This window comes from Alnus glutinosa, chromosome 1, assembly GCF_958979055.1.
Source record: "Alnus glutinosa chromosome 1, dhAlnGlut1.1, whole genome shotgun sequence".
Classification (NCBI taxonomy): Eukaryota; Viridiplantae; Streptophyta; class Magnoliopsida; order Fagales; family Betulaceae; genus Alnus; species Alnus glutinosa.
In genome coordinates, this window is record NC_084886.1 from 45,242,229 (window position 1) to 45,258,156 (window position 15,928).

The following is a 15,928-nucleotide window of genomic DNA, read 5'->3' on the forward strand; positions in this document are numbered from 1 at the left end:
GCGGAAAAAAACTTATTTAACCTTGGATGTGTTTGGTAAATAGTTATGTTGTGAAATTTTTGATTGAACAGTAGTAAGAAGTTATTGATGTGATATAAAGTATAACAAAGTTTGTAATTGTTTTATAGAAAAGTGAAAAGAAAAAATTTATTTGAATAGTAATAAAAATGGATAATTACACCACTGGTTTATGAAGTTGACCTAAATTATAAATCACTCCCTACGGTACAAAAAAGTTTATGGATAATTATTGTGGTAAACTATAATATTACAAATTAGTTTCTGAACACGTTTTCCATCCACCAAGTTAATAGATTTCGTTAGTCAGCCACGTCACACCCAATAAAAAGCCGACACGTGTTCATTACAATAAAAAAAAATATAAATAAATAAAACAAAAATTTATTTATTTTTTTTTTTTAAAAAAAAAAAATTACTGAAAGGGTGACTATCCCCCTTTAGGGGTGGCCTAGCCACCCCCAGACGTGGTCGAGGGTGATGCGCGATGCGACCACCCCCTGTAGCTGGGGGTAGGGGTGGCCTTCGCCCCCATTGGCCACCTTTAGTATTTATTTTATTTATTTATATTTTTATTAGATTTATATTTTTTATTGTGATTAACACGTGTCGGCTTCCTATTGAGTGTGAGATGACTGACTAACGGAATCTGTTAATTTTGTGTAAGGAAAAGTGTTTAGGAATTGATTTGTAATTATAATTTATTACAAAGATTATTTATGAACTTTTTCAATTATATAGAATGATTTGTAATTTAGGTTAATATCAAGGATTAATAGTATAATTATTTTAATAAAAAGATAATTGATGTGATATAAAATGTGAAAAAAAGAAAAAATTATAATATTTTGGATTTAACCTTTTTTTTTTCGGGAGAAGTGAAAAAAAAATTAGAGAGGGGGATGACAGTGTTGACGTTTTTTCCTTCGGCGTCTCCCGCTTCTTTCTGTCATCTGCCTCTCCGCGTCTCCCTTTCTCTCTGTGTCGCGCTCAAGGTAACCTTCACACTCTCTCTCGTTTTTTTTTTTTTTTTCTCTCTCTCTCGTTTACTGACCTGTTTTCTCACTCTCTCTCTCTGGTCTCTCTCTTCTCTGTTTTGATTCAAGAATTGTGGAAGTTGTGGGAGATTTGATGATGGGCGATTGGCTGATAAGAATAAGGGTTTCAACAGTTTAACTCACGAAAGCGTCATCGATTTGGGTCCAATTTGTTTTGGGGCTTTTCTTCTTCACCACCAAAAGGCAATTTCGTACAGATCAGTTTTTCATTTTCATTCATATTTTTCTGGGCTCTTGCATCCACGAAATTCAGGGTTTGCATTAACGTCTTATTTTTTTTTTTGGGGAATTTGATTCGTGTTTCATGGGTCTTTTGATTTGCACCAAATTTTTGAGTCATTGTTCATGCTACAGATTTTGTTAATCTCCCTCTACAGATTTTGTTTATGCGCATCATATACTCTCTTTCTCGTTACTCTCCCTCTCTCTCTTAGATTTTGTTTTGTTTTGTTTTATCTTGCCCTTGCTACAGAACCGAAATATGTGTATTTTTGCTTAAATTTCGAAATTGTAGTGATACCCATGAATTTAGTAGCTCTGCTTGGTATACCCATTGTTGATTGATGTCAATTTTTGGTAGATTGTGGAAGGCTTGATGAAAAATGTGTAAAGCTTCCCACGTTAGACCTTTCTGAATGTACACTGTATTAGAAGGGTAGAAAGGTTTTGAGTGTTATGGATTTGAATGGCTGAAGGGTTGCTGCACACGTAGATGGGCAGTGGGTTTCTTTGCTCTGTTTTGCTAAGAGTTGCTGGTTTGCTATGTGTATATTTTTCGGGTTTTTTGTTTTGTTTTTGTTTTGTTTTGCAAAGTGTGTAGGTGCAGGGATTTATTTTGTTGTGGGGTTGGCTGAGAATGTTTAGTTGGGCCGTTGGTTTTGCTTTGTGTGTGTGTGTGTTTTTTTATTTTATTTTATTTAATTTGTTTTATTGTTGTAAAGCAACTGGGTTCCAGCTTGGTTTTCTAACCTGCTGGAGTGTTTTTTTTATATGTTTTATATGGATCAGGTGATGATGTATTATATTTATATATGTTTTCACAGTAAACATACTATGATTTTCTTTTTATTTTCTAAGCTATTTTCTCACTTCTTTTTTCACTGGAATCTAGTACTTTGAGGTAAAGTTTGAGGGGAAGGTACTTAAATATTTTCATTCACGTCAAATGGAAATCATTGAAAAAAGTACTGTCATTACCATTTGAGATTGACTAAATGTTTTTACATGTGTTTGATGTATTTTGTTGAAAGTCTATTTTGTGGACTAAATAGTTATTTTGTGAACATGGTCCAATATGTGAACATGGTCCAATTTTGTTGGAAGTCTATTTTCTAATTTGCCAATATATGTTTCTTTTTCTTGATTTTCATACACAAATCTGGATTGTTGTTCTCTGTTTCAGGTGGAGAACACAAAGTATGTGTTGCTTTGTGTTCAGATGCCATAAATTCCCAATCTTTACATTCTCCTTATATTCCTTTAGGTATGCCCAGAGTCCTAGATGAAAGTTTCCCGTCTGTGGTGGTTTTTTCATAGCCATCTTCAATCATGTCCCAGAGGTTTTGTGAGACGAAGAGGGCCTTCTGCCTTCATTTGGCTGCTGCTGTAGTCATTGTTCTCTCCTTCAAAAATTGGTTGGTTGTTTGTACACTTGTTAGTGATGGTGCAAAGCATACGATAAATGCTAATGTATTTGGTTTTATATCAGGGTTTGGTTAGTGAAAGATGTTAAACTGCTGCTGCCAGAGTAGCTTTGTGTTTTGGTTTCATCCAAAATTGTGTATATTCATTCTTAGGGAGGGATTAAGGTAGGTTTAGTTTTCCAGATAAATTCAAACAGGTAGTGTTGACAATATGGGTGGTTCTTGTGCGCCTTTTTGGTTGTGCAGTGGACTCCTGACATTGCCCCCTTTGTGCAGTTCTGAGGATGAACCGGATGCAACGTTGAATGTGTCCATGAAGGCGTGCATCTCCAAAAACTATATACATGTCTTTGTTCTCATATTCTGAATGAATGTTGCAGAGAACTTTCCAATGAACTGATTTTCGTGGTGTTTGGTGGACTTGATGTCTTTATTCTCATATTCTTGCATTTGTGTACGCAAGCATTGCATTACTATTCGTTTGAGAATAAATGGCAGTTAAAAAATTATTGTTTAGAAAAATGCTAGTTTTAACAAAACAACCGTTTGAAAAGAAAGGACAGTTGAAAAATACGATCGTTAATAAAGAAATAAAGAAAGAATAAAGGAAGCATATCTAGATAATATAGAGAATAATAGATAATTGGATGTATGATGCCTTTTAAAACCCATTAGCTAAAATAGATAAAGTAGGTTTTGGTTAGCCACTTTACATATAAAAATGCATAAGCAATTGAGAGTGCTCTTACCTACCCAAATTCTTAATGATCCTAATTTGGCTAACCTAGAGAGTGATAGAAAGGTTTGAGTGTACGCACTCAAAACATTTTTAAGAATCTTTCACTACAATTAACAATTAAGAATGAAGGAGATTTTATCCTCGTTTTACCTTACATTACATTGTACATTTGGACTACGGCTTATGTGCATCCTTTGTCGTTTAGTTTTGATGTCTTTCTTGCTCGTTTTTCTCGTTCTAATTAGGTGTTTCCTTTGTATACTCCCGGTGTATTAAGGGGCGCTTTACGCTTTTAATGAGATTGGTTTCTTATTTATTAAAAATTAATAATTAAGAATGGTGTTTTTTGCAAATTTGTGTTGTGTAGTTTGTATACACCCAATCACGAGATGGAAGAAATTTCTAGGAGGCGTAGGATTTGAGAAAGTCGAGCCCTAGCTGAAGCCCAAAGGCAAGCCAACCACCTCTCTCCGATCTTCGTCTTCTTCGCTTATTCTCTGATTCAGGTACGAGATTTCGATCCTCGGCATGCCTTTCTCAGTATTTTGTGTGTTTTATTTATTTATTTTTTCCCTTTTTTTTAAAAAATAATAATAATAATAATAATTGTGTCTCCGGAATTTGTTCATGTGAACGTCTAGGTTTTACTTTGTTAAATTGGTGGTTATCTTCTTGAACAATATTGGCTTGTATGGATTTTGGTTGTGGGGCGCTCTTGATTTGTTGTAGGGTTTGTGTGTTGATTGGAGGAACATAATGTGAAAAAGAAAGGTGTATTAGGTCTCTCGTTCCACTTGATGTTTGGTTGCTGAAAAAATAAGTTAAAGGGAAAAAGGAAAAGAGCGAAACAGAAATATTTATTTATTTATCTATATTGGGGACTGAAAGAAATAGATGATCTCAACTTCAGCTCTGGAGAAATTACTATTTTTGCTCAGTTTGAGCTTTGTTGTGTTCTTTTTTATTTTTGGGTTAAATACTTTTTTAGTACATGTGGTTAGGGCTGAAATCAAATGGCTACCTTGGTTTCATAAAATATCACAGGTGATACCTATTGTAAACCTAAATACTAACTTGCACATTCCGTCAAGGTTTCGTCCACTTTTTTAATGTAGATCCACGTCAACATGCTTGAAAACGCGACACATGTCCCAAATGCCACATATTTAAGCCAACTCGGCATATCTTATGACGTGTTACTATATTACAGGTGGCACTTGTGGTTTTTAAGCATGTCAAATGCCGGAAATGTTAAAAGTTACCGAACTAAATTTTTACCCAAACTGAAACAAAAACAAGATTAAAACCAAATAGATGGGGTGAGATTGGTGAAGAGTTCAAATATCACTTGGTTAGTTGGTCAAATGTTTGTTCCCCAATTTAAGAAGGGGGCTGGGTATTATGGACTTGTTGATGTTCAACTGCGTTTTGTTAGGTAAATGGTTATGGCGGTTTGGAATTGAGAGAGATGCTTGGTGGAGAGTTGCGGTGGACTCCAAGTTTCATAGTTTGTGGGACGGGTGATGCTCTTTTGAGCTTGTAAGTGCCTTTGGAGTGGGGTTGTGGAAGAACATCAAGGAAGGGTTTGGGACTTTCTCTGGTTTTGTTATATTTGAGGTGGGGGATGGGGTTAGGACATAATTTTGGCACAATTTGCGGTGCGGGAATACGGTTTTGAAGGAAGTTTTTCCTGGTCTCTTTGGTATTCCTCGGGTGACGAATGCCTTAGGTTCGGATAATATGGAGGTTTTGAACGATTCTACTCAGTGGAACGTGAACTTTGTTAGAGAGGCGCATGATTAGGAAGTGGGTGTCTTTGCTTCCTTCTTCCAGGTGGTGCACTCAGTCGTGGTGAGTAGAGATCATGCAAATAGGCTCTAGTGGGTCTCTTCCAAGAAATGATTGTTTAAGGTCAAGTCCTTCTTCAGCTCCTTGGATTGCTCTGAAGGTAGATGCTTCCCTGAAGAGTGTGTGGCGGACTCAAGCTCTTTCGAGGGCGGCTTTTTTTGCGTGGTCAGTAGCCCTAGGCAAGATCCTTACTATGGACAATCTCAGGAAGAGGCATATTATCATTGTGGATAGATGTTGCTTGTGCAAGAGAGATGGAGAATCTGTGGACCACCTTCTTCTTCACTGTGATGTGGCTTCCGCTATGTGGAATAACATTTTTCTTCGTTTTAGTATGTCTTGGGTTATGTCTAGAAGAGTTATCGACTTGTTTGAATGTTGGTGGAAGTCTGGAAGGCCGAGGAATGTTGCGATTTGGAAGATGGTGCCAATCTGCATTTTTTGGTGTGTTTGGAAAGAAATAAATCTTAGATATCTCAAGGATTTTGAGAGTTCCATGGAGGATATTTTAGCTTCGTTTTTTTATACGCTGTATCTTTGTGCAATGGCTTTTTTGTCCCCACTGTCGATTAGCTTTGCTGATTTCCTTGTTCGTTTTTCTATTCCTAATTAGGCGTTTTCTTTTGTATACTTTCAGTGTACTTAGGGGCGCCTTACACTTTCAATGAGACTAAATTTATTTATAAAAAAAAATAAAAAAAAGACCAAATCGATTGTATCCCAAATTGATTGAACCCTAGCACGAGTTCTATGTACCCTCCCTGGACGTTAACTCTTCAACCTGATTTGTGCCCCACTAGTTTCACTCCATCGATCACAATGACTCTGTCCGCTGGTAATAGCTTGAGCTTGCCCTCTATGGCTACTAGTTCATGGGGAGACTTGTCCTCGAACGATAGTGAGTTATCGAAAATGGTTCTCAAGTACATAAGCCAAATACTCATGGAAGACAGCACAGAGGACAAGCCCTGCTGTTTTTCGACCCTTTAAGTCTCCAAGTCACCGAGAAATCATTCTATGATGTTTTCGATCAGAAATTCCCTCCTTCCCCCAATCAAGATGGATCACCACTCTGTCAATCACATCGCAGAGAGCCCTAACAATGTTTTTCCAGGTAATAATTTTGGTACTAAAAATAGTTCTAGCACTAGCACTAGAACTGATCCTTAGCGGCTTGGTGATGGGATGAAGCTTTTGACTCGGAACTTTTTTACTAGCAGTGAATTTCTGTTGCAATTTAGGAGAGGATTAGAGGAAGCTAGTAAGTTCCTTCCTATGGGTAATTACGAGGTAGACAAGGCTGAGAGAGAGAGAGTTCAACAGATAGGTCGAGGGGAAGAAAGAATCATGAGAGGGAAGATGCAGATATAGAAGGGAGGAGCAATAAGCAGTCCACGGTTTATACGGAAGAGTGACTTATCAGAGATGTTTGATAAGGTGTTGCATTCTACTGATGCTCTTTCTCTGCTATGCGATAACAATATGAAACCCTCCAGAATGAAGCAATCAAGACCTCGCAGCCAAATGGATAGCCCCAAGGAGCTAATGGTGGGAAAGAGTTGATTTGGGGATAAATGGGTTTCAATCGATTTGGGTTTAATCTTGTTTTTGTTTCAGTTTGGGTAAAAATTTGATTTGGTAATTTTTTAACATTTCCGGCATTTAACGTAGCTTAAAAACCACAATTACCACATGTGATATAGTGACACGTCGTATCTGTTTTGTTTGATCTTGTAATTGGGTTATATGCATGGAACATTTTGGACAGAAACTTGTGTATATTATGCTTTGAGTTTATGGTAAATCATGGGGCATGGAGTAGCATATTATTTTCAGTTCATTTTAATGTATATTTTAAAATGATATAATAATTTGACGTTACACTCAAGAATTGTTGGGCTTTTCTATGTGATTCAATCTTTGTATGTGACTTAGTCTTTTTCAAGAATTTGGAAATGAAATACTCAGCATGAGTGCAAGAGATGGAATACTCATGATGGTGGATGGCCATCAGCTTTTCACACCAACTTCCCACGTTAACCACTTAAAAAAAAAAAAAATTTGGGGTAGCATCTTCGTCAGAATAGACCCCCCCAAACCCACACACCCACCCCAATTTCATTCCTCAAACCCTTCAACGAGGCTCCACCACAACCACCGGTCAAGAGACGCCGCCACTTGTTCCGCCGCCACTTGTTCCGCCCACGGCCCAGCAGACCCCTTCAGTGAAATTTCATGCCTTTTCGAAATTTTCTTATCCTTCGGTTGTATTGCTTTTCCCTTTAGCTCTCTCTGTCTCTCACATATGCGTACTGTACCGGTTATATTTGGCAAAGATTTTATCGACGTCTGAGACTCGGGCTAAGTTCTCGTTGATTCTCAATTGGCCTCCATTTTACTCAAGATCTGTGTTCCTGTTTTTCTCTTCTAATCTATGCAGTCTCATTTCCTCTCTCTCTCTCTCTCTCTCTCTCTCTGCCTTGGTATCAGTGACAAGGAAAAGCCCTAACCTTTCAGGGCCATTTTTGTTACATAAAATTCCCATGAAATGCTTCGTGTCTAGTGGGAATATCCCGCCTTCCTCTCTTCCCTTTTCCTAATGGTTAGGATTTCTTAGGTGCGCTACTTTGCCCAAACAAATGTTACAGAATAATTTTGCCCATTCTTTCAAAGAATAGACACTGCTTATTCTATTTTCATGTGGAAACTTATTTGTGTGGTTCGGTTTTGTTTATATGCAGAAGAAGAAGAAGATGGAGCCGGAAGTGGTGAACGCAGAGCTTGTGTTGCCAACCCACCTCAGTTTCAAGCGAATTCAAATGTACGAGAAGTACCCAAAAGGCCAATCCAGAGGCAGGCACTGGAAACATCTCAAGCAGATCCTTCAGGCTGAGAATTACCAGAATTACCCTCCTGATGAACCCACTTGTCAGTACTCAGAACCCCTTTTATCGACTTTCTTTTATATACAGAAACAAAATCATTTTATTAGTTACCATAAATAATTTTGAGAATGTTGTGAAGTGGAAGTAAAAATTGTGTTGAGTGTTGATTATAACTGCTAAACTGATTGACTGAAATTGCCTGTGATCGGTTAAATGGTGCATGAATTTCTTACCAGAGAAGAGATGGAAAGAGTATGGGATTCGTTAATTTGTTTTAGCAGATTTAACAAAAATGAAGGTGGGAAAAAAATTTAGAGCTTAGTTCACGCATTGCATGAAGGTTTCCTCCTAGTTGTCACTTATGAGTTTTGACCCCTTGTTGCCACCTTTTCTTCAGATGTTAATATTGAGTCACCACCTTCTATGCATCCATGCAAGAGAATCTGCGATATAACAGGAAATGAGGTATGTGGCTCTCTTGATAAGACGAGTTGATTTATAGGTATCTTCCACGTGACTATTTATTTAGACCCCACTGTTTTAGGCTAGACTCATCTATATGGTTGATTGGATCTGGCTGTTATTTTTTTTTCTTCTACCGAACTCAGTTCCATTCTATTAGGTCTCTCTAATTTTAATCAATGATTAGAGTAGAACCTCTTGCCCCTCCCCACTCATTTTGTTTTAGGTCTTTCTTTAAAGCTGGAATTCATAGGACTAGGGATTATTGTTCTTCCACATTCTGATTTTCCCTAAGCTGGTACTCTGCATTTTAGGTCGCTGAGTTAACTTGGATCAGTTACAAATTAAGCTCTTACCCCTCCGGTCCTTTATATGTTTTTTATTATTCTACAGGCAGTAACAGTTATAGCATTCATGTTGCCGATAGACTTTATTCGGATGCATTGACAGTAGGAGTAGATTAATAGCAACTGCCATTTGAATCGACGAATTGATGTCGAAATCCATCAGTGCCTGAATTTCATTTTTCACTTTGGTATATTACCTTCTTTTGTTCTGTGCAGGAAGTAATTACTCTTGTGTATTATGCAGGCACCTTACTATGATCCCAGGACCAATCTTCGATATGCGAATGCCGATGTTTTTAAGCTCGTAAGATCACTTCCTAATGAGTATGTGCAAAGGTATCTGGCTCTGAGAAACGCAGCAGTGGTTCTCAAGTAACTTGGACTTTTCAGGAGACAGCATCATGTTTTTCGGTTATTTTTTTTTCTTTCCATCCAAAACTTAATATTGTGGAATATAGAGGGAAGTTTTCAGAAGTTATATTGTTTTAGGATACCCTTGATCTGCTTGCTGTAATTTGTATCGAAGGACAAAAGATTGGAATCGATTATTTGCTTAGATTATAAACTGTCTGGGTAATCGATTCTTGTTTTGATTGTTTTCCTTCTTTCAGCTCAATAGAAAAAGGCTCTTCATGCACATCTCCTGTCTATGTCATGGTATGCTTATTGTGTATTATAAATTTGTGTTTCCATCTTCAGCTTGTTCTTATCGACCTATGTTATAATTCCTTTTGCAACTTGAAAATACATTATGGATCAAAATTAGAACAGATTATAAGTTATCTTGTAATTATTTGTTTCACTGCCATAATTTGTCCTGTTATAGTAGTAGGGTTCTTGTAACCAACAAAAGAAAAAAAAGTTTAACCATTATAAGTTTTTCTCTTTTGGGTACAAGCAAACATCTTCAAACAAATTATTGTTGAAATAAAGTTTATTAATTATAAGTGGGGGCTTAATAGAAAAACAGAGCAAGTAGAATGGCCTATGAACTTTAATTCATATCATACTCTAACAAATATCATGGAGAGTAAAGTTATGGACAATAAGACTCGAACATTCAAATGTAGCTTTAATTGATGATAGATCCCATTTTACTAATCACTCGTTGTGGCTCTCTCAGCTTTGAAATTGATTAAATTCAAAAGTAATACATAGTCAAATTGATATCTCTAACAGGAAGACATTACTACAATGTTTCCTTACTATGGGTTTCTTATTTATAAATTGCCTACTCAATTGAGATTAGTTATGGCTTCATCGTCTCCACTGTCGTCTTTGTCTTCTTCTTTATTGGTATTGAGAAATTGACCACTTTCGCAAAAAATTCAATGCAAGTTTTGATTGCCTTGTCAGAGAGTTGGGGCTTAAACAGAATAAGAGGTAATGTCCTTCGCCACTGATAAGGAGTAACATACTCTTCACTCATCTCATGTCACCTGATTAATGTTATGTATTTTAAGCAGCTAATACTTCTATTTTTCTTAGTGGCTGACATATAAGTCACTTAAACAACGTTAAATCAGCCGATATATAATCTGATTGTGAAGAATGACATTACTTTTTTGACGAAAAATATCTCACCCTTTCTTTTCTTTTCTTTTCTTTTTTTTAATGAAAAAAGTGATAGACGTGACAAGGCCGGATCAACAGTGTGAAGCCCAGCAATACTCTTGAGTATAGGGAAGTTCTCCTCAACAACAAAGAACTCAGGCGAGTTTCATATGGGTAAAAAAATATCGTAACTAAACCCACTCATCAAAATCATTAAAAGAAAAATTGAAAATTATTTACGATTAGAGGATTATTTATAAAACCCTTATTTTAGAGTAATGTTAAAAGTCTTTTTAATGTCTCTATTATGTCTTTTTAAAAATAATGTGACTTTTAAAATCATCATTTAATTTATAATAAATCACTATTAAATTTAATCATTTTAAAAGTGATACTATTTTTAAATGACACAAAAAACTTTTAGAATTACTCGTTATTTTTAATCATTGAGATGAATTGTATGATTTGTATCTCATAGCTCATTCTTCTCTTTTAATTCTTTATTTATTTATTTTTAAAAAAAAAAATTCTGTTCTTTATTTTAGAATGAAAAACGAATTACTATTCTATATTTTTACTTCATTTAACATCGTCAACTAAGTCGGCTGACGGCTACCAGGCCCAGGCCCAATTCGAGTGCACCGACCTTTTACCGAAAAAAAAAAAGACAAGAGTTTTCCCGTGCTCGTTCGTCTATATATAGATTATATACACCCAATCACGAGACAGAAGAAATTTCCGGAAGGAAGCGGAGGATTGGGGAAAGTCAAGCCCTAGCGGAAGCCAAAAGCAAGCCAACTACTTTTCTCCGATCTCCGCCTTCTTCGCTTTATTCTCCGAATCAGGTACGAGATTTTGATCCTCGGCACGCCTTTCTCAGTAATTGTGTGTTGTTATTGTTATTATTATTGTTGTTAATAGTGTCTCCGGAATTTGTTGATCTGAAGGTCTAGGTTTTACTTTGTTAAATTGGTGGTTATCTTCTTGAATATATATATATATATATATATATATATAGGGGTCTGAAAGAAGCAGAAGATCTCGACTTTGGTTATGGAAAAAGTAATATTTGCTCAGTTTGAGCTTTGTTGGGTTCTTTTTTATTTTCTTCCTGTTAGTTTTCTTGGCATCCGAACAGGGTAGCGATTTTTCTGTTTTTGTTGGGGTTTTAATGATTCGAGTTTTTCCAGTACTTCAGATTATGATTGTGGACGTGTTGCCTGACCTAACTGTCTTTATTTTTTTTTTTTCCTTTTGCAGATTTGTGGTGTAGTTTGGAATAAGGCTTTAAGTTTTGGACTTCCGAGTAGATCGTGGTTTTGGGTTGTGCTCTTCTGCACATAAGGTAAGAAAGCCGAATCAAATTTGTTTGCTTTTGGTCCTTTTTTGTTAATTAAGATTGTTCTGTTTTGTTTGATCTTATCATTGGGTTATATGCACATAACATTTTGGACAGAAACTGGTGCATATTATGCTTTGAGTTTATATGGTAACTCATTGGGCACGGAGTAGCATATTATTTTCAATTTATTTTGGTCTGTATTTTAAAAGTATATAATAATTTGAAGTTACACTCGAGAATTGTTGGATGACTTTTCTATGTGATTCATTCTTTGTATGGGGCTTGGTTTTTTTCAAGAATTTAGAAATGAAATACTCGGTATGTGAGTGCAAGAGATGGAAATACTCATGATGGTGGATGCAAGAAGGCTAGAGGTAGACTCCCCCAGACCTAGCAATTATCAAGGTTCCCATCGGCAGTTAATGTTAATTTTCTTCATGTAGTATATGATGTGTGGAAAGCAGCATATTGTGTGGAGTTTTCAGTTTGGAGAGTGATTCTTGTACAGTAGTTTTTATGGTCAATTGAAACCGTTGAGCTGTATCTGATGGCATGATTCTGGTTCATTTGTCATAGATAGCGTTTTGTGTGAAAGTTATATCATTCTATGTCATCCTATTCATTGTTATCTGGGTGTATCATGTAAAATACATCCTGGAAGTATAATTTGTCAACCTGTTAAAAAAGAATATTATATGTTGTAGTATTTGTTTTATGCACTGTTCATTATCAGTTTTACGGTTAGTCATATTTTTGATAAGTAATTCAATCTTATTAGACAGCGGAGAGGGGCACAACCTAAGTACACAAAAAGTATACAAGTGAGACACCCAACTAAGAGGAAGAAGAGCACAAATCGAGAAACTCTAGGGAAATTAGAAAAAAGAGTACTATTGTGAACAGCCATCCAAGCGTAGAGGGATCTGAACATAATAACTTTTATCTCAACCATTGATTTACATATTAGTTGAATATGTTATTTGTATAACTGATTAAGAAGAATACTGAAGTGCTTTGTTATTTGTTACACGCATTTGTTATTTTATAAAACCTATGATTTGATGATGGAGGAACTAACATTGTTTTTTCTCTTCTTTGAGATGTACTTCTGGTCATCATCATACCAACATGCAGGTATTGAGCTGGTTTTTATTTCTGAATGGATGCCAAGAGGTTCATCCAATTGGTCGAAGAGAAAAAGAAGAGAGCTTTGGAGAAGAAAGAAGCCCCTTTGAAATGGGAGAAGAAGCTAGAAGCTGCTGTCAAGGCAAAGGCTGATGCAGATGCCAAAGAGAGGAAGCTGAAGGCTGCAAAGCATAAAAGAAGATCTATGTCTGATTCTGATGGTGACAGTGATAGTGGCAGCAGTGATGGGGGAAGAAAGTCAAATAAAAGAACCCACAAGAGGCACAGGAAGCATGCCCACTCTGACTCAGGTGGTGACAATGAAAAGAGGAAGGATAAGAAATCCAAGCGAAAGCCAAAGAGACAATTCTCTAGCTCAAATGATGATAGCTTTGATGAATGTGGGAGTGGCTCTGATGAAGATAGGAAGAGAAAGAAACGAAACCACAAACGGCACAGGCATCATGATTTGAGATCAGATTCTAGTGCTGATGGTTCAAGTGATGATGAATGGGAGGCAATCAAGAGGAGAGGGCATTCGAAGCGCCACAAGCACCACAGGCGATTGGAATCTAATGTTTCAGATTCTTCTAGTGAGAAGGATGATGACATAAGTCGTAGGAGAAGTCATGCAAAGCACCACAAACGTCATCGCCAGCCTGAGTGTAGTGCTTCAGATTCTTCAGGTGATGAGGTAAACGGTGCCTTTGGGAGAAGAAACCATGCAAAGCACCATAAACGTCATAGACGATCACATAGTGTGGACTCAAAGTCATCTGATTCAAGTGGCCCCAGATGCCACCGAAGGAGTGAATCTATCGGAAAGTTGTCAGATGACAACCATGAACACGCGGGTAGAAGAGCAAGGCACAAGGTTTGTGACCACCAAGGCCACCACCACAAACATCGGATCTGCCATAACTCAGATGAGGGTAAAAATCATTCACCCAAATCAGAGCCTAATGGAAAGAATGAGGATTTGGGCAAGATTGAGATTGATAATGCTGCTCATGATGGTGACAAATAGGGAGATTTCTGATATCGGGGTTGATCAATTTACCACGCTGTTATCATTGCTTTGCTTTGTGTTTGATTTGGCAGATTTTGTGGTATTTTAAAGCAGACAGCAACTGCCTGTTATTTGTGGTGAAATTTCTCTCGTTTGAACTTGATTAGTAATTCAAGATGCCTAACCTATTTTTAACAAATCTGTTCCTGTTTGATCTTTGTGTTTTTTCTACAATTGCCTCTCGTTTTGCTTGGTCTACAGGTGATATGGATACCTGATGTTTTAGTTTTAGCTTCCATGTTGATTGGGCACGATCTCCTGTGACTTGACTAATGGCAGTATGGCACCGTCCTTCATATGGTTGGTTACTGGTCCTTTTGAGTTCGGTGACACCCAATCTCTAGCTTCTATAGTGCCAAGTGCCATCAGCATTAGTTCGTCTTCTGGTCTTGTACGTTGATTCTAAATGGGGGGAGATCGTTACTTGTCCTTCAATGAGTGGGCTAGGGTTTATGCTTATCTTGCATCGTACGATGGGGCCGAAAATGACTTGCCTTGTCCTACTCCAAAAAGGGCTCTATTTGAGGGTTCGGAATTCCTTTTGGCATCGTCTTTCTACTCTTTAGATGTGTGAATTTGGCATTGTTAAACTAGTGCTCTCGACCATTGACCAGCCCAATCACTTGGTAGTCGGCTTCTTTTATCAACCAGGTTCTAGTAAGTCGGGGTGGGCAAAATATCTGACTATTGCCTATTGACCACCATTAAATTGTCATTGATTGCCTACCACCTTAGTTTCGATGGTCGGTTAGTTGGCATAAAAAATCTATACCAAAGTCGGTTCGGTTAGTTAAAGTTTTTTTTTTTGCCAAATAATTGATTGAACTGAACCGCTACCTAATTGACTAAACTAAGCCGAACTAGCCGTATATAAGGCTGTGACTGATTGTCTACAAGTCTATCGGTCTATTTATTGGGAAGACGTAGATAAGGCTGTGACTGGCTGTCTAAGAGTTAGAATTGAAGATGAAAATGAAGGGATTGAGTGGAAGATAACTGGCTGTGTTGTAGTTGGTGATAAGGTGGAGACAAGATAAGACTACGTAGTATTAGCGTAATGAGCAGCAAGATTCAAGTGGAATTTTGGATGATTTCCAAGTTTGACCCACGCTCCACCTCAACAACACCTTATCAATTAGATTTACATTTTCAATACTCACCGTTCAACTCGCTTTTACTTTGCATTACTGTCAGCTATCACGCACGCCAACAATCACGCATGTCATTCATCTTCTCAATTCTCAAGAGCTGCTCTTTCATCTTTCTTCCTCCCAAACCCTTCATAGCCTTCATCTTCCTTCTCCCTAACCATTCACAAATCACACTCTACCGCACATCTCCTCCTAACCTAGAGTTCATTGCGAATGCTTTTACACTTTAGGGAAGGCTGTGATATCATGAATGAGCCAGAATAGTATAGAAGGGGAGTGATTGTTGTACACCAAGTGTACAACAATCTTACAACACCCCTTCACAAGGGGTGGGCCCCATACACTGTGGGGTCCACCCCTTGTGAAGGGGTGTTGTAAGATTGTTGTACACTTGGTGTACAACAATCATTATTCAGTATAGAAAGCAATTAACTTGAAATAGATAAACAAAGGGCTCCGTTCGTTTGTTTAAAGTTTTGTTTTCTATTTTCAAAATAACAAACAATCTGAAGACAACATTCGTAAACACAAAAACTGTTTGTACTTTTATGTTGTTATCTTAACACTTTCAAACTAAAAAAAAAACACGTCCCAAAACACATTAACACAGCCTAATTGTTTGAATTGAAACCCAGTATGTGAAATTCACTTATAAAAACAAGCTTTGGATGTGCTTGAGAACACGGA

The 15,928-nt window shown here is 37.1% G+C and overlaps 2 protein-coding genes and 1 long non-coding RNA gene across 4 annotated transcripts; all 3 read left to right on the plus strand.

Annotated features, from left to right (window-relative positions):
* Positions 1 to 886: 886 nt before the first annotated feature.
* On the plus strand, positions 887 to 3,735 carry LOC133852333 (uncharacterized). The gene is made up of 3 exons (XR_009895917.1): positions 887 to 1,013; positions 1,125 to 1,330; positions 2,479 to 3,735. It is a non-coding gene; the product is annotated as an uncharacterized LOC133852333 (long non-coding RNA).
* Positions 3,736 to 3,825: 90 nt separating this feature from the next.
* On the plus strand, positions 3,826 to 9,637 carry LOC133852326 (protein EIN6 ENHANCER). Its single transcript, XM_062289071.1, has 4 exons — positions 3,826 to 3,964; positions 8,048 to 8,234; positions 8,589 to 8,656; positions 9,245 to 9,637. Exons 2-4 carry the CDS (start codon positions 8,060 to 8,062, stop codon positions 9,374 to 9,376), a joined length of 375 nt encoding a protein of 124 aa, XP_062145055.1. The 5' UTR covers positions 3,826 to 3,964; positions 8,048 to 8,059; the 3' UTR covers positions 9,377 to 9,637.
* A 1,602-nt stretch (positions 9,638 to 11,239) lies between these two features.
* LOC133852341 (CAX-interacting protein 4) lies at positions 11,240 to 14,229 on the plus strand. Of its 2 annotated transcripts, none has more exons than XM_062289084.1 (3): positions 11,240 to 11,399; positions 11,815 to 11,899; positions 12,997 to 14,229. In XM_062289084.1, exon 3 carries the CDS (start codon positions 13,056 to 13,058, stop codon positions 14,046 to 14,048), a length of 993 nt encoding a protein of 330 aa, XP_062145068.1. In that variant the 5' UTR covers positions 11,240 to 11,399; positions 11,815 to 11,899; positions 12,997 to 13,055; the 3' UTR covers positions 14,049 to 14,229. The 2 variants fall into 2 exon arrangements, with proteins under 2 accessions (XP_062145068.1, XP_062145076.1); XM_062289092.1 differs by having other exon boundaries at positions 13,031 to 14,229.
* Positions 14,230 to 15,928: the final 1,699 nt, after the last annotated feature.